Source organism: Aptenodytes patagonicus, chromosome 22 (assembly GCF_965638725.1).
Source record: "Aptenodytes patagonicus chromosome 22, bAptPat1.pri.cur, whole genome shotgun sequence".
NCBI classification, from domain to species: domain Eukaryota; kingdom Metazoa; phylum Chordata; class Aves; order Sphenisciformes; family Spheniscidae; genus Aptenodytes; species Aptenodytes patagonicus.
The window spans coordinates 3,126,637-3,154,579 of record NC_134970.1 but is presented as its reverse complement, the minus strand read 5'-3'; the positions used below and the strand labels follow the sequence as shown (position 1 = coordinate 3,154,579).

Below are 27,943 nucleotides of genomic sequence, written 5' to 3'. Positions count from 1 at the left end.
GGTATGAAGCGGTGCCGGTCGGACGAGCTGCGGCAGCCCGAGGAGGACCCCGGCGCCGCGGGGGAGCCGCCCGGTCCCGCCGCCATGGAGGCCAAGCCCGGGGAGGCGGCGGCGGCGGCCCCCGAGGCGGGCGCTGTCCCGCCGCCACGCACCAAGCCCCCCGACCTGAAGGTGAGCCGCGGTGGCACCGGCCGGCGGGTACCGGTGGGCTGGCAATGGGGCGAGCATCCCGGTGGGGTCGCTGGAGGGGTGAGGACCCCTTGGGGTCAACAGTGGGGTTACCAATTGGGCAAGCACCCTATGGCACTACCGTTGGGGTTACCAGTGTGGTGAGCACCCAGCGGGGTGACCGGTGGGACGTACGCCTCGGTGGGGTACCACCATCCCCACGCCCCGGTCCCCGCTCTGCTACAGGTGTGACCTTGGAGGATGTGGGATGGCCCCGGGACGGGGATGCTCCTGGATGAGGATGCTCCTGGGATGGGGATGGTCCCGGGATGGGGATGGTCCCAGGATGGGGATGCTCCTGCGATGAGGATGCTCCCGGGATGGGGATGCTCCTGGGATGAAGATGTCCCAGGTTGGGATGCTCTCAGATTGGGGATGCTCCTGCACTGGGGATGCTCCCAGGGGAGGGTATGCCCCTGGGGTGTGGGTGCCCCCACAGTGGGCCACCTCCCAGGGTCGAGGTGCCTCACAGTAGGCTTGCACAAGCACGCGCGGGGCAGGGCACCGCCGAGGCCGTGGCCCTGCTGCAGCCTGGCCACCAAGAGCAGCGATAATAATAGGGCGGTGGTGGGAGAGGCGGGAGGACCATGGTGACGCCACCCACCCTTGGCAAGGGGGCTGCGGGCACAAGGGTCGCACCCCAGGGCAGGTCTGGAGCGGGCTGCCATCACCCAAGCAGGCTTTTTGGCGGTAACAGGGCTGTCCCCCTGCAGAGGGGCTGATCAGACCCCAGTAAATAACTGCCGGAGTCACCCCACCGCTGAGCGTGGGGGAGATGCTCGGGGGACTGCCAGCTGCACTGATGGGATTAGTGCTGCGGCAGCCGGGAAGCGACGGTGTATAAATGGCCCCGAGGCTGCTCCTCCTGTGCCTTCGGGCTGTGTCCGGTTAATGAGGAAAACAAGTTACGCGGCACTGCAGCGCTGCGGGAGGGAAGGGAGCCGGTCCCCGGCGGCAGGGCGCGGGCAGGGATGCGGGCAGGCAGGACGGGGCGGTCCCGGATGAAATCAGGCAGAAATTTCCTGTGGGTTTGAAAGCGGAGCAGCTCTGACCCCCAGCTGTTCAACAGGGTCCCGCTGGCGCGGATGCGGTGGGGTTTGATGTTGCAGAGATGAATTCCCTGCTTGTAACTTCGGTGTTTTCAGGCGCTGCAGCACGTTGCGGCCGCGGGCAGAGCGTGCTCGTGGCAGCGCTGTCAAAGGTGATGTGGCAGTCACGCCGCGGTCGTACGGAGGTGCCGCTTCCACTCTTTGGTTTCAAAAAGACCGGGACAAAAGTGGAAATTGTCCCTGGTCACCCATGGGCAGCCTGGCACCCAGGTCGGAGACCCCTGTTGTGGAGCACCCCAGCCTGCCGCTTGGCCTAGAAGGTCTTACCGGCACGGTCAAGGTCACGCGGGAGCTGGGAAGCACTGCCAGGACTGCCAGGCTGCCGCCGTGCCTGCACGCATCCCTTCCAGAAAGGCAGCCAGGAAATAAAAAACCCCATTCCCGTAGGAGAACTCGGCTGCTTTAAGCACAAGAAGCCCCATGGTTGCAGGACGCTGCTTGCTGCGATGCACAGTGCCTTTTCCTCGATGTCCGAGCAGCAGCAGAGACCGTTTTGGCTTTGCTGACGTGATGTACAGCTGCTGCTGCCGCCCTAAAAACAGCTGGAGGGGAGAGCCCCGTGCCAGGGGAAGGCAAATCCATGGGGATGTGGTGCCCAGGGCCACGCAAGGCTTGGTGGGGTGGGACACCCTTACCTCAAGGTGGCTCGACTTGGCTTGGCCAAGGTGGTGCTACTCATCCGCATCATCCCCCAGCCTCTCTCCATCCCACCCGGGGCCCTTTTCACCTGCACAGTGAGTCAGAAAGGGGTGGGAGCGTGGGGCAAAAGGAGCCGCAGTTTACGATGGGGATGGCCACCAGGCCAAGCGTTCCTTGGTCGGCACGTCCAGCTCTGAGCTGGAGCTCAGCCTGGTCTGCAGCCCGGTCCAGCTCGCAGCAACAGCAGTGGCCAAACGCCCATTGATTTTATCGGTGCAAGTATGCTACCCTAATGCAGGTTTGCTTTGCGATGCTCGCCTTTAACGCATTTGTAGCTCAGCAATTAATTGCCCGCATGGAGTGAATCCTCAAACTTGCTTCGCCAGGCAGAACGCATGAAAAATTGCGTCTCGGTGCTGCCCACAGCTTCCGCGGCAGAGCTGGGCGCTCTGCCTGGCCCTGCCACAGACACCACCGATTCAGCCACTTCGCCTCCTGTTGCTACAATTAGTGGCATCGTTAATATAATCTTAAAGTTTTCCTGCCCCAAACCCCTTCTGGAGCTGCTCTCCCTGCTCTGCCTTCGCCACGGTGGGATGGGTTCAGCCAAGCTGGTCCTTGGCCCCTCTGCTGTCCCCAGGCTGGCACGGTGCCGCACACCAAGATCCACAGATTCATCTCCCCGTGGACGGTGAACGAGCATCAGATGTAAACTTTTGTTTGCTGCCAGCCGAAGATGGATTTGAGCTGGCAACCTGGAAACAACAGGCTGCCTTGTGTCATCTCCATCCTCACCCCGGCAGATCTGCGGCAGCTCTCCGTTCCTCAGCCCCGACTCCAGCTCCTTTGCCGAGAGCGAGGGCTCCATTAGGGGGAAAGAGAAAAAAAAAGAAAAAGTTCTGGCAAGGAGCAAAACAGATGCATGACACACAGTTCTGCTCAAAAATATGTTGGGTGGCAGGGACTTGTCTGCTTTGCAGCAGAGTGACTGGATCCGTACAAAACACTGCAGAAGGAGACATCCAGCCTCTTGTGGCTGCCGGGGTGTCCGGGGCGTCCCACCACCAAGGCGTTCACTGCTTGGTTCCACTCCCACTTTCCCCAAGCATCTCTGAGCTGAGTGTTTTCCCTGAGTCTCTCTCTCTCTCTATTTTCCCAAATGGGCCGATCTGACCAAGGGCTGAAAGTTGAAGCCTGACATCATTTCCATCTCCAGTTTCACATTCTTGGTCTTCATGGCTCCTGCCTTTCCCTCCTTTGAACCTGAAAGCCAAGATCAGCAGGAGTCCAAAGGCAGTGGCCTAAGCTCTTCCCTTTTCCCAGGGCCTGATCCAAAACTCACATCCATGGACAAAAAGCTTCCCCGGGGCTTTCTGGAGCGGGGGAGCCTCTCCTGGGGAGGAGGGAGATGAAGGACAAGGGGAGGTCCCACCACGGGACATGCAGTCCCCAGCACAGGTCCTGCCCTGAGCAATGGGGTTGGGGTGGGGGTGGCTGGAGGGAACGGGGTGAAGCATTAACCTCCCATTGCCTCATAGCAGGTCAAACCCCCTCAGCTAGTTTATTTTTTTCGAAGGTGCCTCACTACGAGGGGATGGGTCTGGGGGTGCAGACCCCCTGCTGTTGTTCAGAGGCCCCCCCATGGCGGTGCCTGTGCGGGCGGCTCGCTGCAGGGAGGGTGCGGAGGACTCCTCCTCTCCGTAAAGGTCGCCAGCCCCTATTCTAAACCCTCAGGTACATTTATACTTAATCCCCCGCACAAACAATTTTCCAGGCGTATTTTGGTCTTGAAAGGACACTGCCAAGGTGAGCCGGCTCCCCTGTGGTTAGTGGGATGGAGCTGCTGTCAAGCAGCTCGAGCAGGAGCAGCGCGGTCCCTGGAGCGGCCGCATCCATCATCTCCCCGGGGCATCGCTCATCAAAAGCTCTCAGGCTGCTGGCAGGGACCCCGGAGGGTCCCCGCTCTCACCGCTGCGGAGCTGCACGCCGGGACCCCCCGGCCCCGCAGGGAGAGGAGAGCATCCTCCCGGGCAGGGTGCAGCCAGAAGCACAGCGTGTTTCCCCAGGGTTTGTGCCAGGCGCGGCGGAGGGGCGAGAGCCGAGGCCGGGGCGCGCTGCCCTCCCGGGAGCTGCACGGCGCGTCCCAGCAGACACACGCTTATGTTGGTGTGGGCCGCTCGGCTGAGGCCAAGCGCTCCGTGCCCAGCTGCCTACGGTCCCAGCCCCCTCCAGATCTGACCCCCCAGGGTCCCCATCCTTGCTTCCCACTGAATTTCAGCGTTCAGCATCCCCGCAGTCAATTCAGGAGACGCAGAGGTGACAGCCGTGGGAGAAGCGGTCGTGGGCTGCCACTCGCTGTGTTATTCCCCCGGGAGCACATCTGGATCCTCTCAGCACCGGCAGCAGAGGTCTTGGCCTGCAAATGCCACCCGAGGTCGGGAGCTCGCGGGGGTCTGCAGCCCCCCCGGCCGGAGCCACACCCGGGCAGTCGGTGCCAGCCCCGCAGATGTTATTCTGGAGAGCACTTAAGGAGCTGCGTGTCACTATAGCGTTTTGGTAGTGCATTAAACAACATGACTAACGTTTGTCACATGTTTCTTCTCTCATCCTGTCCCCGGGAGGAGAAGCGTGTGTGGGGGAGTGCTTTATTTTCCATTTTAGAACATCTATACGTTTTCCTTGTGTGTTTATGGCAGTGGGAGGAGTGGCAGAACGGGGGCTCAGAATGCTGGTGTGAGATAGGGATGTGAGGGGCAGCTGGACTGGCTGCCACCCTGCGGGGACAACCCTGCCCCCGGCCCCCAGCCTGGCTGCTGGCAGTGGGGTGCAGGATGGTGGTAGGACCCCCTTGCTGGGGACCTATAGGAGGATCAGCTGGAGGAAGCAGCAGGAGGACTAGAAACCCCGTGCTGGGGTGAGCAGGACCTCTACGAGCTGCTCAGTGGCTCATTCCCTGTCTCTGCCCACCGGGGGAACGGCTCCCCCCACACCTTCAAATATGGAGTGCTGTGGGATGGGATGGGATGGGATGGGATGGGATGGGATGGGATGGGATGGGATGGGACAGGACAGGGCGGAACAGAATGGGATGGGATGGAATAGTCTTCCACTGTGTCTGTGCAATGCCTCCAAAGGGCTGCAGAGTCTTGGCTGGAGCCCCTGGGCGGGCCAGGGATATAAATAATTAACAATAATAATAATTATCGAGTGGGACTTTGCAGCATGTGGCTGTGCTATAAGGTCACGGCAACAAGATCCCCTCCTTGTGCGTGTGAAAGCCGAGTAAGAGGTTTGGATGTCAGGGCAGAGCTGGAAAACCATTTAGCGAGAAACTGGGAGGTTCAGGCTGCGTGGCCGTTTGGCAGCGGGAGGAACACCGGCCCTGCAGAGCCCGGCACGGCCCGCGAGGCAGGGAGGGATGTGCATCCCTGCCACGGCAGGCAAGGGCAGCACCTGCCTCTCCCACGGGACGTTGCCAAAGAGCAGCAGCCCAGACAAAACGGTCATCCAAGTCACTGTCTTCCTGCAAGATATGTTGGTTTGGGTTAAAATGGGTTTTTTCGGCTCTTGGCCAGGCGTGGCTTGTCCCCGCGGTGTCCCCGCGGGGCCGGGACTCTGCTCTCGGCGCAGGCAGGGCGGTGGGATGGGTAGGAGGGTTCATGCAGCCCCCTCCTGGCTTCTCACATCTTAGCGATTAGTTTCCATCAGTGGATAAACACGTAAGAAGGAGGCAGAGAGCGCGACTGTGGTCAGCCCAGAGCCATGCTCAGCCAAACCGTGTGCCTTGGGCTTGACCCCGCCGCAGCCAGCAAGAACTGATCCACTTACGGGGACAAGAAGCAGGAGCCGCTCCTTTGAAGTCCACGGAAACAAGTCCCCACCGCTGAGCAGGAGACCCTGGCTGCATTAATGAAAAAGACAAAAGAAATGAAGATATTTTTGTATTAATCTTAGTGTTTTACAGCTGTCTACACTGAGAAATTAATCTCCGCATCCATTGCATCAGTTATTAAGCAACGGCTGTTCCAAAATAGCCCGTGCAGATGCTCTGTTCTGAGCCACGAGTAATTTTGTGCCAGAAAAATGCCTCTGCTTTGGAAGTGCAGTAATATCCTGGAGTAACATAAGAAAACAGAGTTTTTACATCAGCAAATTCTCTGCAATAACCATTGCAGAACGGCTTATTCATGGTGACCGCTCCTGACAACTCTTTAATGTAGACAAGCCTTTAGCTTGACAGGCCGTCGATCTGGTGGGGGTTCAAGCCCAGGAGAGCAGGGCTGGGGTTCCTCTTTTTGCTTCCCCCCCCCCCCCTTTTCCCACGCAGATCTCTTACCGTCCCGCTGGGAGCCCTACCTGCAGAGCCCAGGGAAGATTCTTTCAGGAGAAGTTGGAAAGGGTCCGAGGAGAGGGTTTTTTTTTTTTATAAAAGGTGAATTTCTATCAGATCGAGCTGTTGGGCCAAGAACCCCCTGAGGGCGGCTGGCTTCCACCTCCACGCTGGTGCTGGGAAAACGTCCTCTCCTTTATTGCCGGCTTCGCTTTTATTTTGTTTTCTTTACCCTCCAGGATGGGAGTTGGTAATTTCTTTTCACTTGGACCTTCTAAAGGGCTAACTGTGCATCCGAGGGTATGCCGTACCCTTGATGGTAGAAATCTGTGGGTTTATAGTTATTACCTATCTAATGCTGTCTCTGTTTCCATAGAAACTCTATAAATAGAATAAAATTTAAATCACAATTTCCTGAAGTAGCAATTCAGCACCGTAGATTTATTTTATATTTCTCAGGAAAAACCAAAAGGATAGAAATTTTCATTATGAATGGATAACAGAAGGATTAAAGGGTTTGCCTATAGTGTTTAGTGACACAGGATCTAATTGCTGATTCCTTGTCAATATTACAGGTGTGATGAGAATTAGGCCCTTATGGATTTGGACCTGGTGGCTTTAATGCCTGGGGTTTTTAGGAGATGGATTCCTTTCTGTATGGCTGTGAAATCCTCCACAGTCTGCAGCTCCTGGAGGTCGTGTCTCAAACATCACTGCTTTTCTAAAAGCTGGGGCTTTTGCCACATGTCCGCTGGGGCTATAAGTAGCTCCCGGTTTGGAGCCCGCTTCACGCTGGTTTTCAAGCATGAGTAAATGGCAGCGCCGCAGTTACGAGAACCAGCATCCCTGGGGAGAGCCCCAGCCGCAGTAAATCAGTGGTGAAATGCCCCTGAACGTCAGCAGGGTCAGGACTGGCGTCCTCAAAGGTAGGGTGCTCAGCTTAACTCCAAAATCGAGACAGAGAGCAACAGGGCAGACTTGTGCCTTGTGATCTGCTGAGTTCCTGGTAGCTGAGGCTGCTTCGGGAGGCGAGAAGATCTTTCAGCATCCCAAGATCATGTACTTGCTGTCTGGGAGCTGTGATGGGCCAGGGATCTGAGATCTGGGATCCGCTGAGCCCTTTGCAGATGCTGGAAGTTGCTGCCCACGCCGCTGCCCCCCGGTCGACCACGTGCAGGGGATTGCGGAGGGCACCCAGCCAAAATCTCCCATGAATGCAAATCTGCGCGTTCCAGTGACTGCGGGGAAAATGCTCCGGACTGACCCGGCTGTAATCAGGAGCACGATCTGTTCCACCATCCATATTGCATGACTTCACTGTGGCCGCAGCTAGCGTCCACCCTGATTCCCAGGAGCTGGCACAAGAAAAGTTCTGTGGGAACATGAGTCTCAGCCCCCTGGGAGAGGAAGACCCGGGGGTACCCAGGGGACTGGCGTGCCCCATCTCCTGCTGGAAACCAGTTGCTGCCCAGCAGGGACTGGATTTGGTGGCACTGGGCCACGAGCTGCAACTTCACCCCGGTAAGTGAGGCCAGCCCGGTCTGTGCTGTGCTCAGAGGCCATGGAAGATCCCCCGGGCAGAAGCCCTCCCCAATCCTTCCTGGAGCACGTTTCGGAGAGCAGGTGGCTCCTGGCAGCACGTCGGTGGCCGAGGCTCCAAGGCTGGGAGTAACCATGGCTTTTCTAGCTAAGGAAAAGGCTGCTCCATCCCTGCTGCCCGCAGAGTCGGGGTCTCTGCGCAGCACGTGGCGTTGCCTGCAGCAAGCACCCTCCTCCCTCCATTGCTCTGAAGGGTCTTTCTGCTCCTCTTGCTACTTTTAGGGGTAGTCAGCGCTCATCGGAGACCTTCCCCCGGCGTGGGTAATGCTGTTGGATTAACAACTAATAACTGAGCCGTCCCGAGCCACCATGCTCAGCCCTGTGTGCCATCAAATGGCCACTAATGTTTAATACTTTTCCATGGGTACAAAGTGCAGTGCCGGCAACAAGGCTTGTTCCCTTTCGCAGATCTCTTTGGGCTGGTGTGGGGTCCCTAGAGCCCTCCAGAAGCTCTTTAATCCCTTGAGCTTCGCGTTTTGGTTCGGTTTTAGCGTGGGCACCACCCGTCAGAGCTGTGGGCGCTGAAGCGGGGGGATGCTGTCCCTTCCTGATGGTAACAGGGGTTGTTTTCTCTCCTCTCCTGCAGAAAATCCAGCAGCTGTCCGAAGGGTCCATGTTTGGCCATGGCCTGAAGCACCTTTTCCACAGCCGCCGGCGGTCGCGGGAGCGGGAGCACCAGAACTCGCAGGACTCGCTGCCGCCGCACTACGGCATGTCCGACCACGACTCCCCCGACGAGAAGGAGCGGTCCCCGGAGATGCACCGCGTCTCCTACGCCATGTCCCTGCACGACCTCCCGGCGCGTCCCACCGCCTTCAACCGGGTGCTGCAGCAGATCCGCTCTCGCCCCTCCATCAAGCGAGGCACCAGCCTGCACAGCGGCAGCCGGCGGGCCAAGAGCGGCTCACTGGAGCCCCAGAAAGGGAGCCCCCACCTTGTCCGCAAGACCCCCCAGGACAGCAGCCTCACCGCCATCCTGCATCAGCACCAGGGCCGCCCCAGGTCCTCCTCCACCACCGACACTGCCATCCTCCTGGCTGAGAGCGGGGCCGTCTACCTGCTCACCGAGGACACCGAGTGCCTGGCCGATAAGGTAGGGCTGCGCTGAGGGGACATCCCTGGGTGGCTGGGGGGCACGAGCCCACGCCGGGGGGACCAGGGTGCAGAGCACCGCAAAATGCTGTCGGGGCAGCGCTGGTGGCACCGGGTGTGCAGGATGGCGGACTGCAGCCCCTGCCTGGGAGCGAGTCGGGTCCAGAGGCTGCTGGGGTTGATGCTCCTCTCGCGGGGAAGTGAAGGCAGGGACATGCTCCGGTCCGATTCCCAGAGCGGGATTCGAGGGAGAGAGAAAAGTACCTGGCAAGAGCTCTATGCCAGTGGGGCGGGACCCCTGGTGCGGGGTCAGAGGGGATCCTGGGCAGCCCAGCGCCGGGCGTCTACAAGGGTTCGGCCAAGCAGCTGCAAATTGGTCCCATCCAAAGTGATTTTTAAATCGTTCTGTGCAGAGCTAATAGAGAGGATGGTATTTCCATCTCGCGTTTAGCCCCGTTAATTATGAAACAGCTGAGATTAGCACAGCGGCACAGCACGCTGAGGACACGGTGAGAGCGGTGAGAGGTGCTCCGGGTGCTGGTGGGATTCTCCGTGTCAGCTTCTCTCCTTGGCCTTTGGAGCTCACAGGGTGTCACGCTCTAAAACCACTCTCTGCAGCCCTGAGGGCTAGACGCAGCCTCTTTTTTTTTTTTTATTTACCTGAAAATGCCAGCAGTGAATTGGCAAAGAGGTAGGGCTTGTGGTGGGGAGATGGCCAGGCAGGCTCCGGCACCCCGTGGCGGCTCTTGGGTGGGTGGCTGGGTGGCTTTTACAGGAATAGCTGTGTAATAGGGTGGCAGTGGCTGGGCAGAGCTGCCAGGGTGGGATAGCAGGAGGGGTGGCAGGTCCATGCGCTCCCCCTGAGCAGTGGGACCCAGCGGGCGCAGGGGCTGGGGTCGATGCTTCCCACGCGCCCCCCCCCCCCCCCCAGCCACTCCTCTCTCCTTGGCACCGAGTCTCCGAGAGAAATCTGACCTGGAGACTTCTGTTGCCCTCTGAGCTAATGGAAAGAGGATCAACCAGATACTTTTTCTTTCTGTTTTCGCTCAGCTGTTTCAGCGCCGAGCTGCAGCTGACGCTCGTGGCTTGCAGCGGGTGCCAGCGCTGCTCCCCTGCCACAGCCGTGCAGGGATGGGGCCGCCGGCGGGACGTGGGAATCTGGTCCCAGAGGATAAACGCGTCATTGTACTTGCAAGAAACGGCTGCCCAGGTCCTCCTCTCCCCCTTTTACTGTGAGCAAATCGGGGCACCCCGACCCTTCCCTGGCAGTCCCCGTGTCGCACCCAGACCAAGTGTCGGAGCAGGGCCAGGAGCCATTCAGGTTGTTAATTTGAGCATCTGCAGCCAAAATTCCTTGTACCTGGCCCGTGGCATTGGCCTTGCAAGGAGCCCGGTCCCGCTGAGCCCTTGGGGTTACGGCCGAAGCTTCGAGCCGAAGCGGTTCGCACCAGGACAGAAGCACCCAAAGGGAGGCGGGAGCAGAGCAGGTCCGTGTCCACTCGCGGAGCAGCACAAAGAGCACGAATAATTGCTGAATTGCTGGGGATGAATAATTAACTGCATGTGACACAAAGTAATAAGAAGAGAGACGATACTAGGGCCTTTGTGGGGCAGTGGAAAAATAACTCATTTAGAAAAACCAAGAGCTATGTGATATTCTCATGCCATATTATTTTTCCATAGCCCTCAGGAAACCCAGTCTCCTGCCCGCAGCAAACCGGCTCCTCTTCTGCAGGGACGGCTGGTGCTGCCATGCCCTGGGCTTGAGCACACCCGGCATGGCTCCGCCGGACCCCGGCAAGCGGGTTTGCACCGGGGCTTTGGGCCAGCAATCACTTCACATCACCTCTGCCCTGCCCCACCCGGGTCAGACGCCTCTGCCTCCTCCCCGTTTCACCCTCAGTTTGGAAGCTGCCACCCCCGGGGATGCACGGGACTCCTGTAAAAGAGCTGTTTTTCCCCCAGAAATTTCATGCTGAATTTTCCATCCGTTGCGTAAGGGCCTGAGCGCATGCTGGATTAATCCCTCGTGGGATTGCTCAGCCTCAGCAAGCACTTTTTGAACAGCTATTGATTTTTTTTTTCCTTTTTTTTTTTCTTAATTAGATTCCTGCAGTTTTCCCTTCCCTACCTTCACCTGCACCGGTTCCTCGCCCTGCAGTCCCCGCCGGCGCTGGGCCACCCTCAGCCTTGCTGGGGCCAGGCACACACGGTTCCTCCCCCCTGCACCCCCTAAGTCCCCCCAGGAGGCAGCTGCTGGGGCGCTGCGGCCGTGGGGAGCAGACAGGGCGGCTGGAGGAGATGAGCGGGACTAGGGCACAGTCTGGGCATTCAGCAGCGGGCATCGGTTCTGGCTGGGGCTCGCGGTGTAATCAGAGAGATGCCTCGCGTGCCCCTGCGCTGCCCACATGCTGCCTGCACCTTGCAGCTGCCCCATGCCCCGGCACAGCTGCCTGTTGCGGGGAGCGTCGCCGAGCGGTAACTCCCACCTGGGGCTGGGGGCCTGTCACCACCACTGCACATCAGGGACCGAGCTGGGGACAAGGCTTTGCTTCACGGGGTGATGCCCACCTGGAGCACACGTGTCCGTGGTTTCTCCCTCCCGCCCCCCCAGCCTTCTCCGACGTGCTCTGCCCACCTTGTGCGTGCAAAGAGCAGCTCCCGGTGAGGGTGGGATGACAGTGCGGTGGCCCGGACGTCCCCTGCCTCCCACTGGCAATTGCACGCAGCTTGGGGCTGATCTTTTTGCCGGTTGACTCTGCTCTGAGAACCGCAGCCGTGCCATGCGTGCCCATGGGGCGCGTGCTCTCTGCTTTGCCCTAGCGCGGATCTCCGCTCGCCAGCGAGCCCATCGGGTGGGCTGGGGGAGCCGCTTCTCCGGAGCTGTGGGTACCAACAACCAGGAGCACCGCTGGTTTTCAAGCAGCCACTCTCCCGCACGTCCCATTGTGCGTGGCTCACTTGCTTAGCCAAAGCGAGGTGGTGTATTTGGGGTGTACGTTGGTGTCGGTGTGTCCAAGGGAGCACGTGGCCGGTGTTGGTGTTTCACATGAGGACGTGCTGGCTCGCGGACAGGGTGGCATGTGTGACAGTGGCGGTGGCAGCGGCATGGTTGGGGCAGGGGGAGGCTGCAGACAGGGACCATGCGTGGCGATGGGAGCGGGCTGGAGAGCTTTCTCCTTATCTCACTAATCTCCTCCTGGTGACCTGCCAGCGCCTTGTGGGAGAGGCGGGCAGACGGGCATTACCGGCTGGGACGGCCGCTGAGGCCCCGGCGCCGGCAGCAGCGGCTGTGGGGGGTCTCCCTGCAGACCCCGATCCCCCGTGGCAGTGGGGTCAGCCGAGCGCCGGTGCTGGCGGAGCAGAGCATCGCGGGGGGACCCTCATCCCTGTCCCCGTTGGGGTGGCCGGAGCTGGACCAGGGCAGCCGCGGGGTTTTGTGCCTGGTGCTGCCAGGGAGCTGCGCGGACGCCTGCGGGGACTGCGGCATGGTCCACGTCCAGGTGAGCCCCCGCGTTGCGCCGAGGCCTCGGGGTCCCTCCGAGCCCCTGCAACCCACACCGAGCAGCGGCGGGGGGCGAGCGGGAGGGAGCCCGTGCGACGGGGCTGGACGCGGGGCCGGTGGCCGTTAGAGGGCAGCGTTACCGCACCGGCGTGCACGGGTGTCTCTCCGTCCGTCTGTCTGTCTGTGCGCACCCCCAGCCGGCTTCTCCCCGGCATCCCAGAAGGATCCGCTCACAAGTGTCACGAGTGCGAGTGCTCAGCCCCGGCCGGCAGCGCGGCTCGGACCCGCAGAGCATCCCCCGAGGGGTGCGAGGGCTGGACCCTGGCCGGGCTCCCTGCCCGTCTGCCCTTGACGTCCCTCGGCAAGTGACAGCACCAGCTGCCGCAGCTGCCTGCGGCCCCCGTGCCCCTCCCGCGGCCGCCTTGGCCCCCCGGCACGGATGCTTCTCCCGTGAGACACAGGGGAGGGACGGGGGGGAGCAGGGGGGCTTCGTGCCACGTCTCGGCTTTGGGCTCGTGGGCCAGGCTGGCTGCTGAGCGGCTACGAGCCACGCTTATTTATGGGCTCGTAGCCCGAGTGTGCCATTTCCCTGCTCCCGTCTCCTCCCTCCGCTCCCCTGCCGCCTGCCCAGTCTCTGCAGGAGGTGGTCTGTGGTCCTGGGGCTCTGCCTTGCAGGGGAGACCTGTCCTTATGGCCCCATCCCCGCCATCCTGCTGCCTCAAGGGCACCAGCACTCCAAACACAGGGCAGGATTCATCCCGCTAAATTTAGATGCCTGCCAGGTCAGTGGTTATATCAGGGCAAGACGGATTATAGTCAGCAGGGAGAAACCCGCAGTTTCTGAGCATCCACCCCGGGGGTGGCTGTGGCCCATGGGCATGGAGGGGTTTGGGCGAACGGTGGCTGGGAGGCTGCGGGACGGCTCAGCCCTCGCCCTGGCAGCTCAGGGCCGTCAGGCAAAGTTCATCTCCCCTGCTCAGGCATCTGCTTTCTGGCAGCAGCGTGTCCAGCTCAGCACCGGCTCCCTCCAGCCCTGCTGGCATCCGACCGCCTTCAGTTTCAGGGTGGAGACGTGGTTTCTCGCCTCCTACAGCTCTGGTTACCCAGAACTGGTCTCAGTCAGCAACTGGGACAGGGACAGGATGGGGACTCTGCGCAGCCCAGCCAGGACCCCCCAGGGCCAGCATGGCCTGTTGAGGTGCTGGGCAGCCTGAGCCTGGCTCCAGCTTGGAGGGGAGATGCCCCAGGGCTGGGGACTTGCCGGCAGGAAGCCACGTTTGCTCCACGGTGCTTCTTCAGTATCCTTTCTCCTTGAGGTGGGTGTGGACGTGGTGGTGGCAAGGAAGGTCGGCCAGGCGCGCTGGGCTGGCTTGGGTGGTGGGATGCTGGTGAGCGCTTTGCTAGTGAGCACTTTGCTGCCCCTAAAACTCACTTTTGATGGGAATTTTGTGGTGCTGGGGCCAGCGATCGTAAAACCAGAAGCTTGAAGCTGAGCTCCTGAGCAGGTAGCCTGCTTTCTGGAGGTGCTGAGCACCTAAGGGTCCCCGAGGAGCTGGCAGGAGCTAACGGGATGCAGGACGTTCGAGTCTTACTGCTTCGGTTGCTGTCCCCACATGTCTAACCCAGGCAGGGGTTTCCCCTCGCTCCCTGCCTCGGTTTCCCCAGCTGGGAACCAGGGCCAACATTTCCATGCGTTGGGTGAAGTCTCTTGCATCTCTTTAGGAGGATTTGCTGATGGAGGCAAAGCACATCCTCCCCTCCTACCCAGACTCCAGGCGAGTTCTGGTGTTAAAATCCCAGAGGAAGGAGCTAAAATAGGCCAGCGGTGACTGCAAAAGTGAATAGATGGAACGGTGGTGTAAAGCTGCCCTCCCTGCAGCCCCCCGGCCGGGCATCCCCCCAGCATCTGGGCAGGCTCCCAAGGGGGTGAGCCAGGGACCACCGGTGTGCAGAGACCCTACAAGTGCCAAGGGTTTTGGGGGCGAACTGCTGACCTCTGCTGCAAACCAGGCATCACGAAACCGGAGGTGCGAGAGTACTCGTGCCCAGGTTAGCTCCCACCTCTCTGCCTTCGTTTCCTCGCGTGTCACAGGGGAAGGAGAGTCTGTGCGTGCAGGGTGGTAGTGGAACTCGTTCCCTCACTCCCATCGGGATGGTGCTTCGAGGAGCAGTTTGGGAAAAGCAGATAATAGCTGTGAAGACAAAGATACCCAAGATTGCTGCTTAATTAATTCAGGAGAAGAAGAATATCAGACTCTCGTACTGATTCACCCCCTAGCAAAAGACATCGTGTTCCTCAGCCTTCGTTGACATATGGCTGTTGTTTCCAGCCCACCAGCAGCTCCTGCTCCCCGACAGGCAGGCGCCGCAAACGCCGCCTTGCTGCCTGCCCCCGGGGGATTTGGGTCAAGTGGGCGGCTGGTGTGCGGGGTGGATGCCCAGGGCGGACAGGGCAGGACTGGGGGAGCAAGGGTTCCTGTCCATGCCGCGATGTCTCCTGCCCATCCCCTGCCGCTGCGGGCAGGCAGCCGGGTTGTAGCTGAGAGCAGGATTTGGCTCCTGAGTCAGGATGAGCAAAACGGGGTCCTGCCTTGTGACTCCTCGCCTCGCTGCGGCTGCGGCTCTGCTTCTCCCTGCCTTCCCCCTCAAACTCTTCATACAAAAGCTGCTGAAAATGCCCCCCGGCTGCACAAGCACCCTGTTAGAGGTGTTGAAACCTAGCTGCAGCATGGGCTGGGGGTGCTGCTGGTGGTTTTAATGCTGTGTCACCCAGCAAGAGAAATAGCAGCACCATTGCTGGAGCTCCCGGGGTTACTCCCTCCAGTAAAAACAACAGCGGGAATTTTTCCAAAGATTGTCCAAGCGTAGGCAGGGCCCTGAATAGCTTCACCCATGAGGGATGGTCATTGAATCATCTCTGCAGAGGTGTCCCTCCCAGTGACCCGTGAGCCCAGGGCACAAGGGACAGTCCCCAACCCAGAGGATGTGGTGTCAGATTAGGAAACGCTGGGGTCCGCGTGGTGTGGCTGGGCACAGAGGCACAGGGACTCCCCGAGCGCAGGGCAGGCAGCGGGGATGGATCCCCGCCGCCCCGGGGATCTGCCCATCTGTACCCATGCAGATGCCTTCCACGCGGGGCTCTTCGCTGGGTGCCGTGCAGGAGCCCACTCCCCGCCTGCTGCCGCTGAGAGCCCCATGGGATGGTGGCATCATCCCAGCTCAGACTGGGGACGGGCGAACCGCGGTGGCTCATTTGTTTATTCTCTGCATCGTTCAGAAGGCAGCCCGGCCAGGCAGCGCTTGGCGGTGCTGTTTGTTCTCCCAGCACAGTTGGAGGAGCGGGACTGGCCACTGTGGCACCCAGCCTGTTCCCGCTCCCCCAGGCTCCCTCCCTGCTCGCCAGCCTGTGCTGCTTGTTCTTGGCTGCCTCAGAGCCTCGTAGTGCCTCCTCTGCAAACGCGCGTCGTAAGATCCCCTGCCCCTTCGACTCCTTAACCGCAGCCATGACAGAGGGAGACGATCCGGCTGCCTCGCGGAGCACCGGCCCGGCGCTTTGCAGGAGCGACCAGGGCATCCCCCTGCTGGAACCGCATCCTCCCGAATCCTGTCCCGGGAAAAGGATATTGCTCTTAAATTCTCTGCTGGGTGTCTTTGTAAGTACCCCCCTCTGCTCTCCTTCCTGCTCCTAGGCACCGGCAAGGCAAGGACTCAGGATGTTCAGGAATAAGGGGTAAGGAGCAAGGTGGTACCTGCAGGCAAAGGTCAGGCTGCTGCTGGGCTCTGTACGGCGGCCGCTTGCAAGGGTTGAGGTCTTAGCCAAGAAGCCACTTGCTTTGGACACCAAGTGCACTCGGGAATGTGAGGTTAAGGAGCGGTGGACTTTGCAGATCTTCACCTGTATCAGCATCCTAGCTCCCGATAATCCGTACGCAGCTTTCCCAGCCTGGCTGAGGATGCTCTAGAGCAGCTCGGCTGGTCTTCCTCTTTTTTGTAGTACCTGCTTCTCTACGCTAAGCTCGGGCCCTGCGCGTTCCTGCTAAGCCCAGCCCCAGCTGCCGCCCATGCCGGCCAGCAAAGGCAGAGCCAGCAAAGGCAGAGCCCAAGTCCAAAATTTGCCGTGTGTTTGTGTTGCATTGCTAGTTGACCTGTCTCTTGGTTGAGATGCTCGGACCGGGACATTGTAGGCGGTCAGGGCTGCATTCTGCACCACTCAGCACCGGCACACACCAAACGTGCTGTGATTTTGTGGCTATCCAGGGATTTTCTTTGCATGGGAGCTGGGGTTTATTTATTTCTAAATTTGCCTCTTACAGGCAGGCCTGAAAAACATAGCTGCCACTTTCTAAGCAGCGGACTAAATCTAAAGCAGAGCTGGTGCTAAGGATGAAGGGGAGCCCGCCACCACCCTCTCGGGTAATTTCCTTGCAAAACCCCCACTTTTCCCGTGCCGGCATCATGGGGAAGGGAGGCTGTGCCCTTGGGAGGGGCAATGCTGTACCACTGCTCCACCTCGCTTTGTCGGGGCATTAATAGGCCACATTCTTGCTTCTGCAATTATTTGCTAACCCTAACCTTCCCCTTGCACTGGGGACCTGAGAGCAGGTTGTTTCCTATGAATCAAACTGCCTGAGATCCCCAATAAATAAAAAAATGCTCTCCAGGTCTCGTTGCAGCAGGCTGCCTGCAAAGTCTCATCCTGAGCATCCTGGCGTTTATCAAATCCTCACTTCTTCAGCCTCCTCTGGGGAAATCTGTGCTCCTCCATCCTTCCCCGAGGCCAGGGACAGCCTGGCAGGTCAGGCAGGGTTTGCAGGAGCTGTGAGCTGGCAGGAGGTGTGGGGGGCTCGGGGGGGGGGGGGGGGCATTACAATTAACCACAGGCTGGGAGGACTGAGTCGCAGCACAGAAGCGGGGCTGTGCCTGGCAGCCCCAAAAAGCGCTTCCCTCCGCTGCCTGCAGCACGGCTGCGAGCGGCCGGTGGGGAGCAGATGGGCTTTGGGGCCGGCCCCAGCACTTTAAACGTGGGAAACGGAAAGCAGAGCTCGGAGCAGGGAGGGTGTTTTCCAGAGGACCACGTGCAGCTGGGGATTTTTCCTGCAACGCTGAGGTGACGGAAGAGTGATGGGAAGTGACCTCTGGCTCCTGTGCTAAAACGAGAAGTGATGCTATGAGAGATGTTAAACCAAAGATGAATGTCCCTCGGTAATCTGCCCTGTGTCATGCTCGGAGGCATCCACGGCCCAGGGCTTGGCCAGGCTGCAAAATCCACCCTTGCTGGGGCAGCTCAGTGGGATCGGAGAGACAGACGAGGAGCGGCGCCTGCCCGCGGGAGACACACTGTTCCTACCCACACCGGCAAGGAGCTGTGTGTGCTGCCAGCACCGGTCCCCGTGGGCAGCGTTGCGGCGTCGCCCACAGGGTCTGGCCGTACCCCACGTCTCTGGAGCGTTGGTGTGGCACCAGGAGGAAAGTCTGCTCCTTCCTCGCCCTTCCCCGGCGCGGCTGAGCACCGTACGGTAGGCACAGCTGGTTTCTGCTCCTGGTGGGTTTAACTTACCGGGGAATATGCTCTTCTCTGTGCCTTTCGGTATGGAGGGTACCACAGCCCGCTGCCAGCGCCTGCAAACGGTGGGTGAGTGTGCAGGGAAGAGGCTCAGCGCTGGCATGCACAAAGGTTGCTCACGCAAACTCGCAGCCAGATGGGGAGGGGAGGCTTTTATGTACGAGATCCTGTCCTCCTGAGAGGACAGACCGAGCTGCTGACAGCTCTGAGTGTAGAAGCAACTCCCGCAGGGGTTACATGGCCTGCGGGGATGCTCAGGTCAGCGCAGGGCTGTGCCGTCCCCGGGCTGGGGTGCAGGGACCAGCCGGGTCCCTCCAGCGCTGCTTCCCCACTGTGGGGCCAACAGCCGAGACCGGTTTGGGAGGACGGCGCTGGCGAGCTGAGCTGCCACGCGGTCGATTCAGCCTGTCCCTTGCTCCCAAGCACTGTCTCATATAAACACCTGCCAGATGCGGCGGCACGGCTGGGGATGCCCTGGGCAGGGTGCCGTGCACGGTGCCAGTGCCGCAGCGGTGAGATCCTGGGCTGGAGGGGGCCAAGGATTTTAGTTATTGGTGTCAAACTGTGCTTTGGCAGCTTCGCATCACAGGTCGGTCCGTGATGGGCTGCTCCGGCTCTGCCTCCTCCCCGCTCCCAGCACCCAGTGGTGCACGGAGAGCTGCGAGTGTGGGCACTGGCACCGGAATTGGTCCGGGAGGGTCCAGCAGTGGCAGGCTAAAGGATGGGGTGATTCAAGGAAATACATTCCCAGCTCAGAGCAGCCCAAGCGGAGGCTGTTGCTTCTGTGCCCATTTCCTCCTGTCACACTGGTCAGCTTATCTGCAGCCGCATGTGTTCCCGCGGCCCGGCGGTGCAGGCAGCCACGGCAGCCCCTGCCCCAGACCTGTCAGAGCCGATGTCTCCTGGAAGGGAAGTGTTCCCGCAGGGAGGCTTCGCCGCTGTTGCGAGGGCGGTGTCCGTGGCGAGGTTTAGGGGAGCTCACGTTTGCAGGATACAGAGGGACCGAGACTTGGGGATGGTGCTTTTGTGGAGCTGTCGAACCGAACCTTTCAAATCCATCCATGTCAGGTCAGGTTGATTTTTGGGCTACCCACCCCAGCTGCTAAACCTGGGCAGGGCCAGCTCCAGTGCAGGCAGTGCTGGTTGTGCTGTGCTGGCTGTGCACCGCAGGGTAGCTCAGAGGTGCAGCATTGCACCCAGAGCCTCTCTGACACGGCAGGTTACACATGCAGGGCACAGACAGACGTAGGGACAGCGCGAGGCTGAGCGGTGCTCGGCTTGTCTCAGCTGTGGGAGCAGCACGGTCTTCCCCATTAAACATGCATCTAGGTCACGATCGGCTCATCGGTCCAGCCTGTACAATTCAATGTGTGGCTGAAAATGCTTCCTAAGCTGCTGTTGTTTTGTTGCCTTTTTTGAGAAATAACTGAACCAGAGAGCTGCAAATGAACCTTTCTCGTTTAGCCCGTTGTCTGCGGCCGCACAGATGCTCTGGTCTGCGGCCACAGTTGGTTTGAGGTTTCAGCATCAGCAGGGCACGTTGAGGGCTTTGGTCTGGCACAGCGTAAGTCTGTGGGCTTTAATTCTGCTTCCCTCAATCGCTCTTATCCGGGCCTGATCCTGCAGCGCTGGCCACATAAACTCTGCTCTGTGCAACCCCCTGGATTTGGGCTGAGTCAAATGCACAAGCTCCGGGTCTCCTTTCTCGCCCAGGACTTTCGCTTTGGCCCCTCACCAGCTCTGCTGGCCCCAGCGTAAATGCAGCACCTGGGGGGTGACTCCAGACTGCCACTGGCTTCTGCAGAACCAGAGCCTGCTGTCATCCCTGCTTGCTTTTTGGACGTCCCATTTAATATCTTTCTAATTGCCCGTGAAGTCTCAAACACTTGTATCTGGTCAGTCGGCTGGATGTGTTTTCTGTGCATTGCATGTTCTCCTGTGGCAGAATCGGGTTGGTGCAACCTTCCCCATCGCTCTCCATGGCGTAAGCGGGCCAGATCCGGGTCCATCCCAGTGCACGGTGTGGGCCAAGGCACCACCTGGTCCTGGCACAAGTGGCTGGTTCCCGGCTTTTAGCTCTCTCAGGCTGCCCAGCTCCTTGCTTGGCGACTGTATTTTTCCCGTGCGTCGGTCCCACCCGGGGTTTTGCTTTATGCGTGCCTCCCCCTGCCTTTCCCGGGCTTTATGTCCTGGTATGTGACACAGCAGATGACAACGGCCCGTCCGGACCCCCTGCGTCAGGGCCCAGGCAGCGTATGGGGCTGGAGGCGTGTGAATATCCCGCCACAGGGACGGGGAGGGGGGGGTTGCATTACAGCCCTGGAAGCTCCAGTCGCTGAGAGCTGTAAACAGCTCCAGCAGATTTCCTGACTCGGCAATCCCACTGCAGCCATCGGCTCAGTCCCTGCGCGTTTGGGAAGCACCCGGGGACGCGGGGCCAGCCCTGACAGGGGTCTGCAGGAAGGTTTTCCTCCTCCTTCCCTCCCTGCTGCTCCCCCGAAACTTTGCTGCCGTCAGCTGCCGCTTTCCCCCAGCCAGGCACCCTGCCATGGCAGCCAGCGCTGCCCGCGCATCACTGCCGGGCTCCGTGCCGCGGCAGGGACACGGCCGAGCAGCCCACGCCGACTAGCCCTGGGGGACCCGAGCCCTGCCCGCGATGGAGGTAGGTCCCAGCAGCCGTTGGGGATAGAATAAGACTGCGGGGAGGATGGCGATGGGCAGAGAGACCCGCAGGGGCTTTCAGTACCTCCGTTTCTGGCGCTCGGTGAATGAAACCCACCGGCATGATCCGTGCCGGCACAGCAAAGACGGGGTGGGAAGCTCCGCTGCAAGCTGAAACCCTTAACGTGCCTCCCTACATGATGTACGAAGAATTATGCTCAGGCTGGTAATTAGCGGAGGCAGCTGCTGCCGGCCCATCGTGTCTGTCCAGGGACGGCGCGGGAGCAGGCAGCAGGCAGGGCAGGCAGGGCGCGGAGGGGGACACAGGGCTGCCTGCTTCGGTCTCTGCCGCAGGCTTGAAAGGAGGGTGGGAAGCGTGAGTCAGGGCTCCTACTTCTATTTTCAACGCCTGGGGTGGGTAACGCTGTCTGGTGGGAATAGCAGCTCCGCTCTGGGAGGCACAGGGCGGCAAACGCACATCGGGACGGGGACGGGACTGGGGACACCCAGAGCGTCCCCTGTAACGCTGGGCTAATTGCACTCACCAACTCACAGGACGGATGCTGTCCCGAATTACACCGATAAAGTGCTCTGAGGAAGAGGGGCCGCAGAAGCACCCAGATTTAATGACTGCCCCAAAATCAACCTCCCCACATCCACTGCCCACCTGCATTTCTCTGCCGGCTGTGGCCTCTCCCTCGTGGCTTTCCACAGCCACCAAGGGCCCGGGGCACGGTGACACCCGCGCTGTGGAGCTGCCGGATCAGTGCAGCAGCTCCTCGGGTCTGCCCTGCATGCCAGCATCCCTCGACAGCTCGGTGGTGCTTATTTTTCCATGCTTGAAGGTGCGTATGACCCTTCCCACAGCCGTTTCGTCCCCGTGTTGCATTTCAGCTGGGAACCACCGTCACACTTCGTAGTGAAAGTCCTCGCTCGGGGTCGATGCAGCAGGAGCCACGGTGTTAGCTCATCTACTGCGCTTCCTAGTATGCTATAGGGTATGGAAAACAGAATAGTTCAGGGCATGAGTAAGCGTCTTGAGAGTTTTGTTCTGAACTTTGCAATAATTGTGCAATTTCTTAAGAATGGGTTTAAATCCCTTCCAGTTGCCGGTGTGCCGGGAGACCCACAGCCCCATGCCGGGGACACGGCCACGAGCGAGCTGCTGGGCCCCGAGGTCCTCACCTGCCACCCGGGCTTTCTTCCATCAAACCTGCAGCAGTAAATAAACCAGCATTGCATAATTGTGCCCGGCCACGGCCCTCCAAGTACTGTTTGCTCAGCTTATTAGTTTGAGCCTTTTGCATTTCTCAGCTCTCCTGGGTTGAACTCTGTTGATAAGAATAATTTTTCTTCCTGCGTCCTGCATTCTTCCCGCATCCCACATCAGCCCCTGCTCTCCCTTTCGAGCCCTCCTGGAAAACAAGCACTGGAAAACAGCACTTTTATTTTGATGTGCCTACCAGAAGGTTTTCTGCATGTAGGGAAAGTGTGGCTTTTACTAATCCCACTGTTCAATCCACTGCACAGTCATTTAGGCTTGCTGGGATTTAGCAGGCACTGTCTGTTAATACTGCAGAGATCGGTATTGTCATTTTTTGGTTGTTGTTTTCAAAGCAATAACCTGATGTGGCTTTCATATGATGTGACCTGTGTCTGAGAGAGAGCAGAGCTTTCAGTGGTGCTTGGGGAAAGGATTGCACCCCAGCCACGTCAGCATGGATGGGCAGCATTGGATCCATGCCGTTCACCACCCATCCTGCCCTCCCTTCCCGCCGCGCTCCCAAATATACTCCCACAAATAAATCCAAAGGACTGGCTTTGCAGGGGCAAACTTTCCCTGTTTGGAAACAAAGTTTGAGCAACTTCTCCCCTTCACTGGCCTAGTTGGGGGTTCCCATTTCAGCATCTCCGGGGCTGCCTTTTCCTTTTCCACGGCTGGTTTGTCCCTTACTGTACAGAGAATTGGCCATCGGGGCAAAAAGTCTGTTTCCTGCTGCTTCTAATTTCTGCCCCCGATAAGAAAATGAAGCAAAACCCTTTGCAGGGTGGCTGGAGGGCCCAGCCTGGCCGAGCGGCTAAGAATAGCCTGGCAGCGGGGTCCGAAAACTCCGCAGGTTTGTTGGGCATTATTTTTTTTTTAAAAAAAAGCGCTGATCCAGCTCCCAGCTCTGCCCCGTGTCCGCCTGCGGGCTGGGGGCTGCTGGGTTTCCCCTTTGCTCTCAACCTCCAGCCCCTGCCCTGTATTACAGTAGCGCTGCTGCAATGGAGAGAGAAGGAAAGCCTTGGGGAGGGGGCTGGGGGATGCTCCCACCGAGTTTGTGGTTGTCTGCTTTTGCCTCCCAAGGAGGCTGAGACCCCTGCAAGGAGACCCCCCCGCACGAAGCACCAACACCCCCGGGCTCCCGGCAGGACAGCAGCACCGGGGAAAGAGGAGATGCAAGTAAATAACAGGAGGGCAGCGTTTGCCCCTGCTTTTCCAAGCCCCACGCGGGACCTGCTGCAGACAGGAGTGTTTGTAAGCAGCATCTTGAGAACATTCCTCCCTCCCGCGCAAGGCATTTCCTGGTGATAACACACTCCTAAGTAATGATCTCGCAGCATTATCCCTATTAAAGGGTCATTCGGGGAAAGTGTGATGGAAATTAGAAATTACTCGGGTTTGCCAACAGTATTTAACTTTCAAGCAGCTCTTAATTAGAAGCCAGGAGCCATTTATACAACCACTGATATTTGCATAAGAATCTGCATCTAAAACCCAGCAACTGGAAAGATCTAGTGATTTTTTTTTTCAAGTGGCAAAGCAGCGTGCCTGGGTTGGAGAGTGCCAGGCAGGACCCTGGGTTGCAGTCCGGGCTCTGCCAGTGATTTTAAGTGTGGCCTCAGGCAAGTGATTTTCCTCTCCCAATGCTCCAATTTTTCCATCTGTAAAATGGAAATCAGCTGTGTCCGAACTTTCTAAGTGGCAGCTTGTGTTTGCAGAGGGCTCTGGCATTGCCAGGCGAGAAACCTTGGAAAAGAAGGCAAAGGAGTCCCTGCACCTGCAGCCCGCTGCTCTCTGGGGATCAGGAGCTGCTCCTGAGTAACCTGCAAATTGGGGTTACGGCAGAGTTTCTCTTCAGCAGAAAAACTCCTGTGTGCATCTCGGCTAAAAGCCAAAGTCTGAAAACGAGACTGAAATACCTGCGGGTTGCTCAATCCTTGCTCTCACTGCTGGTTTGGTGGGAGATTTGATGATGGGTTCCAGTTTTAGCTCCTCGCTCCTTTTTCCCTGGCTGGCGTTGGGTGTCCAGCAGCCCAGAAATGCGGGTGCCCGTCTCTGCACAGAGCGAGGGCGGAAAGTCAGAGTCGAGCTCCTGACGGCGGATGCTCCTTGCTGAAAGCAATTGGCCAAAACCAGCCCCGAAACCCTAATTATTTTGTGGCTGCGCCCTCGAACTGGCTTATTCCTGGGATGCCAGCAGTAGTGGTATGGCTGGGAAATGCTTAACCAGCCGGAAAACTTCTCGCTATTGCTCTGGTTAACTATTCTCCTGCCCAGCTCTTGCCTCCCTCTCCCTCCTCTGTCCCCCCGCCCCCTTCCTCTCCTACCCCCTTCCCGGGGGCTGCCTGGGCATTTGCTCCCTCCATTGAGCATCGCCCTCCTCTCTCTTTGCTCGCAGCTGGACAAGGGGGACGTGACTGCACTCAGCCTGCCCTCCACCACCGGGCACGGCGACGCTGACGGCACCGTCTGCCTGGACGTCCCTGATGGCACCCCTGACCCTCACAGGACGAAAGCTGCCATCGAGCACCTGCAGCAGAAGATCCTCAAGATCACCGAGCAGATCAAGATCGAGCAGGAGGCTCGGGATGACAACGTGGCCGAGTACCTGAAGCTGGCCAACAACGCGGACAAGCAGCAAGCTTCCCGCATCAAGCAGGTTTTTGAGAAGAAGAACCAGAAGTCGGCGCAGACCATCGCGCAGCTGCACAAGAAGCTGGAGCACTACCACAAGAAGCTGAAGGAGATCGAGCAGAACGGCCCTTCCCGGCAGCCCAAGGATGTCTTCCGGGACATGCACCAGGGTCTCAAGGACGTGGGTGCCAACGTTCGCTCCAGCATCAGTGGCTTTGGCGGCGGCGTGGTGGAGGGCGTCAAGGGAGGGCTCTCGGGTCTGTCACAGGCCACCCACACTGCCGTGGTCTCCAAGCCCCGGGAGTTCGCCAGCCTCATCCGGAACAAGTTTGGCAGTGCAGACAACATCGCCCACCTGAAGGACACGCTGGATGATGGGCACCCGGAGGAGGCTTCACGGGCTCTCAGCGGCAGTGCCACCCTGGTCTCCAGCCCCAAGTATGGCAGCGATGACGAGTGTTCCAGTGCCACCTCCGGTTCAGCTGGTGGCAGCAACTCAGGGGCAGGACCCGGCGGCTTGGGGAGCCCCAAGTCCAACACGCTGGACAGCCACCACAATAACTTTGACACCATCCTGGAGGAGCTCCGGGAGATCAAGGACAGCCAGTCGCACCTGGAGGACTCCATGGAGGACCTCAAGGCCCAGCTGCAGCGGGATTACACCTACATGACACAGTGCTTGCAAGAGGAGCGGTACAGGTAGGGATGGGTGGGTGCCGGGGTGGCAGCACGTGTCACCTAGGGTGGTTCTTTGGGGACCACGAGACCACCATCCTGGGCTTGTCCAGCTACGCCCTGCATGCCAGGGACGTGGGGAGCTGCAGTCCCCGCTGCCAGACCCCCCACAGCACCACTCCCGTGGAGGATCACGCAATGCTTTCCCTTCGGCAGCCATAACCAGCTATAGCCAGGAGCGGGGTGGGTCAGAGGGGCCAGGTGTTTCCCTACTGTCAGGGAAAGGAGGGCAGGGGGGTCCGCAGGGGGACCTGCCCGACCCAGCGCCCCTCCACCCCCCGTGTGCAGGTACGAGCGCCTGGAGGAGCAGCTGAACGACCTCACCGAGCTGCACCAGAACGAAATGACCAACCTGAAGCAGGAGCTGGCCAGCATGGAGGAGAAGGTGGCCTACCAGTCCTACGAGAGGGCACGGGACATCCAGGTAGGGGAGTGTGAGGGCTCAGCTCCCCGCTGCACCCTCCATCCACAGGGCGAGGGAGGGACCCTGACCTGGGGAAGAGGGTGGGCAAGGGGGATCCCTTTTTCTAGCACCCTCCAGATGAGGTCCTCACTGTGACGCTGTCACAGCAAGAAGCAGGTAACTAAGCCATGTCCCCAAAATACCTGTCTGTGCCCCAGTGAGTCCCCGCTGTGCTAAAGTCTCCGGGTGCTCAAGGCAGGGCAAGGCTCTGGGAGGATGGCTGCAGCGCTGGGCTGTTACAAGCCACGTGTGGGCCAACACAGTCCCCGCTGTCCCAGTTTGGGTCATCTCCCCTGCTGCATTAGGTGCTCCCGGCACCGAGACCTTCCCCGGCACAGGCAGCGTGGGATGGGGCGTGCCTTGCACATCACATGGGCCAAGGGTTTGCAGAGGGAAACCCCTTCCCAGCCGGGGCGGTCACCGTCACAAGGTTGGCAGGCATTGGAGCTGTGCAAGCAAAACTTTGCAGCAGCAAGGTCTCAGAGCACGGGGCAAGTACCAAAAGCCCTCGCGGGGCATCCGCGGAGCCGCTGGCCAGTCCTGATGTGCTGTCCCTCGCAGGAGGCGGTGGAGTCGTGCCTGACACGGGTGACCAAGCTGGAGCTGCAGCAGCAGCAGCAGCAGGTGGTGCAGCTGGAAGGGGTGGAGAACGCCAACGCCCGGGCGCTGCTGGGCAAGTTCATCAACGTCATCCTGGCCCTGATGGCCGTGCTGCTCGTCTTTGTCTCCACCATTGCCAACTTCATCACCCCGTTGATGAAGACCCGCATGCGCATCCTCAGCACCGCCCTGGTCGTCCTCTTCCTCTTCTTCCTCTGGAAGCACTGGGACTCCATCACCTACTTTCTGGAGCATGTCCTGCTCCCCAGCTGATCCGCAGCCCGGCTGCTGCGGCCCTGGGGGCTTTCCATTTCCCGCAGAGGAGAGGGCCGGAGGGACGGTGATCCAAAGCCTTCAGGTTGTTTCTTCACACGCTTGGTTCAGTTGCTTTCCCGGCCCTCCATCCTCGCTGCAGCTGGCAGTGATTGCTTGGAGCGTGGCATGTTGGAGCCGGGATCCGTCAGTCCTCTGGGATGTTTGGGGAGGGCGGGATGGGGAATGAGGAGGAGTTTTTGGAAGAAACTGGTCATTCGTGGAGCGCTGGGTTTTTCTAGGGTTTTGGGGTTGTTTTTTAAATGTCATTCTGTTCTGAAAGTCCGTGGGAAGGAGGTCTTCTGCAGAGCTCTTCTGTCAGTGGGAAGGATTGAGCTGGACCAAACCCAGCTCCAGGAGAACTTTCTGCAGAGAGAGGAGAGGGGTTAGTTGGGGCTGGGTTTTCCCTTTCATCCTCAAAGACCAAGAAGGCAAAAAGCTCAGTCCTGGAATAGAGCGAAAGCAAAGCACGTGGCGAAGGAGAAAGCGGGTCCAAGGCAAATGCAGCAGGACATGCGCATCCCACCAGCCTCTCCCAACCCCGCCACAGCCTGGCCAGGACAGAGTGGGGCTGTGACGTTGTCCCTGTGTCCCCACGGGGGCCTGGGCAGACACGGGACCCAATGCCGGAGATGGCACCAGCACAAGTGAGATCCCCTCCGCTGGTTTCCCTTCATTTATTTATTTCCCCCCTCCTTCGGCTTTAGTTGATCTGATCTCTTCAGGGACACCTGGACTTTCCAGCATCACGCCTCTGAGTTTTACAGCCTCTGCACCGTGTCGTGTGTGTGTGCGTGTGTGTGTGCGTGCGGTTTTTAATTTAATTCAAGACTCTGTTTCCATTTGTGAATCAAAGCTGGTAGAGCGGGGGGAGGCGAGCAGCTGCCTTCCCAGCCTCCCCGGCCCTACACAAGAGCACGGCATGCTGTCTCGGATGTTTCTTAAATTATTTCATACATATATATTTATGTAATATAACTATACACACACACACATATATATAAATATATACATAAAAGTATATGCACAGTCAGATCCTCCTCTGGTGCAAATGGGTGCCACTCCACTGACTTCGGAGGCCCTGAACCAGTTTGCCTCAGCTGAGAATTTGGCCCTTAACATTTTCTGTGGCACTTCCCAGCCCGATGCGCAGGGATGGTGCAGGGCACAGGGTGCTCGGGAAGGTCGGGGGGTCCTGCAGAAGGGGCA

General features: G+C 59.3%; 1 protein-coding gene and 1 long non-coding RNA gene across 3 annotated transcripts; one reads left to right on the top strand and one right to left on the bottom strand.

Annotated features, from left to right (window-relative positions):
* The first annotated feature begins 3 nt into the window (after window positions 1-3).
* On the top strand, window positions 4-27,767 carry TMCC2 (transmembrane and coiled-coil domain family 2). 2 transcript variants are annotated; one of them, XM_076358045.1, is made up of 5 exons: window positions 4-171; window positions 8,492-8,998; window positions 24,389-25,323; window positions 25,648-25,783; window positions 26,384-27,767. In XM_076358045.1, the coding sequence occupies exons 1-5, from the start codon at window positions 4-6 to the stop codon at window positions 26,693-26,695; spliced, it is 2,058 nt and encodes a 685-aa protein (XP_076214160.1). In that variant the 3' UTR covers window positions 26,696-27,767. The 2 variants fall into 2 exon arrangements, with proteins under 2 accessions (XP_076214160.1, XP_076214161.1); XM_076358046.1 differs by lacking the exons at window positions 4-171; window positions 8,492-8,998 and adding an exon at window positions 20,659-20,727.
* On the bottom strand, window positions 21,317-24,168 carry LOC143170096 (uncharacterized). Its single transcript, XR_012997005.1, has 2 exons — window positions 23,910-24,168; window positions 21,317-21,717 (listed from the first exon to the last, which is right to left on the bottom strand). It is a non-coding gene; the product is annotated as an uncharacterized LOC143170096 (long non-coding RNA).
* Window positions 27,768-27,943: the final 176 nt, after the last annotated feature.

What these genes read in the sequence shown, in the direction of transcription:
- TMCC2 (XM_076358045.1), top strand. Translation starts at nt 4, where the DNA reads ATGAAGCGGTGCCGGTCGGACGAGCTGCGGCAGCCCGAGGAGGACCCC. An exon ending in CCGAGTGCCTGGCCGATAAG is followed by an intron (nt 8,999 to 24,388) that starts GTAGGGCTGCGC and finishes CTTTGCTCGCAG; the next exon opens with CTGGACAAGGGGGACGTGAC. An exon ending in AGAGGGCACGGGACATCCAG is followed by an intron (nt 25,784 to 26,383) that starts GTAGGGGAGTGT and finishes TGTCCCTCGCAG; the next exon opens with GAGGCGGTGGAGTCGTGCCT.